At 59.2% G+C, this 2501-nt stretch overlaps 1 protein-coding gene across 1 annotated transcript in view; it reads left to right on the plus strand.

The window, feature by feature from the left end:
- Positions 1-2501, plus strand: part of PPP1R13L (protein phosphatase 1, regulatory subunit 13 like) — a gene marked incomplete at its 5' end in the record, with an annotated part of 10570 nt that overhangs the window by 7158 nt on the left and 911 nt on the right. The window contains 2 exons of the mRNA XM_014537373.1: positions 1-49; positions 1731-1930. Coding sequence (XP_014392859.1) covers positions 1-49; positions 1731-1930 — 249 coding nt within the window. The remainder of the gene's footprint in view (positions 50-1730; positions 1931-2501) is intronic.

A 2501-nucleotide genomic window follows, 5' to 3' on the forward strand; every position in this document is an offset into this window, starting at 1 on the left:
TGCGACCCCTACCGGGAGGGTTACGGCGACTGCGCCACTTACCTGGCAGGTGCGAGGCGGGGCCGGGGCCTGCGGGCTGGCTGATGGGCGGGGGAAGGGGGAGAGGAGGCCCCAGATGCCACTCACACTGGAAAGAGGGAGGACTTGGGGTCTGTTCCAACCATGTAGCTCAGGTAGCTTAAGAGGGGGCTGCAGGATGGACCCCTCCCCCCCCCCGCAGGTGCAAGCAGGGGGTGGGAGAGCAGAGGGTGCTACCTTGGAGGGAGAGGGGTACCATGGGGGCTGTGCCTTGCAAGTTGGACTCTAAATGGGGAGAAAAGTGGTCGTAGAAATTGGGCAGTTCATTTGCTTTCTCACCTGGGAGGGGCGGGGAGGGAGCAGGACTTTCCAACCCTACCATCTGCCTGGCGTAGCTGGGGCTGGGCAGGTGGACTGTGCTCCCTGCAGGAGATACAGTACACGCAGCTGGCAGGTGAGCGGGCCATGGCTTCTGCAGAGGGGCTCGGGGACTCTTCCACGCAGTGGTTCTCAACCTTCCTAATGCCGCGACCCTTTAATACAGTTCCTCATGTTGTGGTGACCCCCAAGTTCATTGTTACAAATTGAACATAATGAAAGCATAGTGATTAATCACAAAAACAATATGTAATTATATATGTGTTTTCCGATGGTCTTAGGCGACCCCTGTGAAAGGGTCGTTCGACCCCCAAAGGGGTCGCGACCCACAGGTTGAGAACCGCTGACTTAGGGCCATATGAGGCTGTACCGTATACCTCCAGGAGGGGGGGCCACAGCGCCTAACCAGGTCAGGGGAGGAACTGGGCAGGCTGTACCTCGGGGTGTGCATCGGCTCTGCACTGCGCACCTGGAGGGCACAGGGCAGGGTGAGGAACTTCACAGATGGGGCAAGGCAGGCTGCGGACCGGGGCTGGGACAGGGGGGTTAGGAGAGGAGCCTGAGGGGCGAGGCAAGCCTGCTGTGCCTGCTCTGGCAGAAAGTGGGTGAGAGCGGCCTTACAGGTGGCCAGGGGCAGACTGGCATTTGGCCACTTGTGGGGAAGTAGGCTGTTCACCAGAGAGAGGAAGGGTTGTGGCCTCTGAGGAGGGGGGTGGGCCATTCCACCTTTGCCACAGGCAGTGTCCTGCCCCACCGTCCGGAACATGGGGAGTTCTGTGAGGGTGGAGATTGGACCGCGCACCGGGCAGGGCGGGGAGGGGAAATTGGACACGGTGGGCTGAAGCACTAGAGGCGATGGATGGTGGTGGACTCCAGGGCGGAAGGTGTGGGTGGGCTGTGCCATCCAGGGAAGTTATTACATCCTTTTTGGAAACTTCAGCACCTAGGGAGGTGGAGCAGAGTGGGCTGCACCCTCTGGAGAGGGGAGATGGGGCCACCGAGGGGAAGGCCGAGTAGGGCTGAACCACTTAAGTGGGGGGTGCAGGCGGCTGTAGCTCTTAATGGACAAGAGGGAATGTAACAGAGGGAATGGGGACTTAATGTACAAGAGGGCATGGAGACCTCTGGCCCTGTCTTGGGGGTTGGCCCAGCTTGAAGCACCCCAACGTTCTCCAGCTTTCGAGACCGCCAGTCCTGGCAGCTGACTCAGCTCAGGTGGCTCACCCCCAGCCGGGGCAGCACCGAACCCCAGGCCTAGCTGGCCCTGTCCCCAGCGAGCCTGTGCCTTGGGTTCCTGAGTGTTCCTGGCCCTCACGAGCCCTTTCGCGTTTCAGACGTGGAGCAGAGCATGGGGCTGATGCACAACGGGATGGTGTACGCCCTCTGGGACTACAGCGCCGAGTTCGGGGACGAGCTGTCCTTCCGCGAGGGCGAGTCGGTCACCGTGCTGCGCAGGGACGGGCCGGAGGAGACGGACTGGTGGTGGGCCACGCTGCACGGCCAGGAGGGCTACGTGCCCCGTAACTACTTCGGGGTGAGCCCAGAGGAGACATGGTGGGGCCTACAGATGGCTGTTTGGGGAAAGGGGTGACCCCCCAGGAAAACGAAGGGCGAGAGGGATAGTCCATTATATGGGAGGGGCGGGTGCAGAAAAGTCCGCCTGGGCCTGGGAAGGTGAGGCAAGTCCATTATAGTAGCGGGAGGTAAGGAGCCGCCTCCCACGGGTGGGACTGCGTGGGGTGTGCACCAATACTGCACATGGTCATTTGATTGGTTCGTGCTCTGATAGTTTTATTATCGTCCCTTATTATACTAATGGGAGGTAACGAGTGTATTTTAGCCAAGGGAAAAGATGAACAATTACACTGTAATGCTGGGGGCCAAGTTGAAGAGTTCTATTACAGATGAGGAAACCTTTGTTACACTGAGTTGGGCAGGATGAGAAAGAATCCATTAATAAAATGATGGTAGAATTGAGGGAGAGATTCTACAAGGTTCGTGAAGGAGAGCAGGGAGATCCCATTATGTCTAGGAGAGGAGAGTCCTTTGATTTGGGGATGGGTGGAGGTGGGTCCCAGCCAGACAGCCGCGGGGTGGGGGGAGGC

The sequence above is a fragment of the Myotis brandtii genome, unplaced genomic scaffold (assembly GCF_000412655.1).
Source record: "Myotis brandtii unplaced genomic scaffold, ASM41265v1 scaffold1774, whole genome shotgun sequence".
Classification (NCBI taxonomy): domain Eukaryota; kingdom Metazoa; phylum Chordata; class Mammalia; order Chiroptera; family Vespertilionidae; genus Myotis; species Myotis brandtii.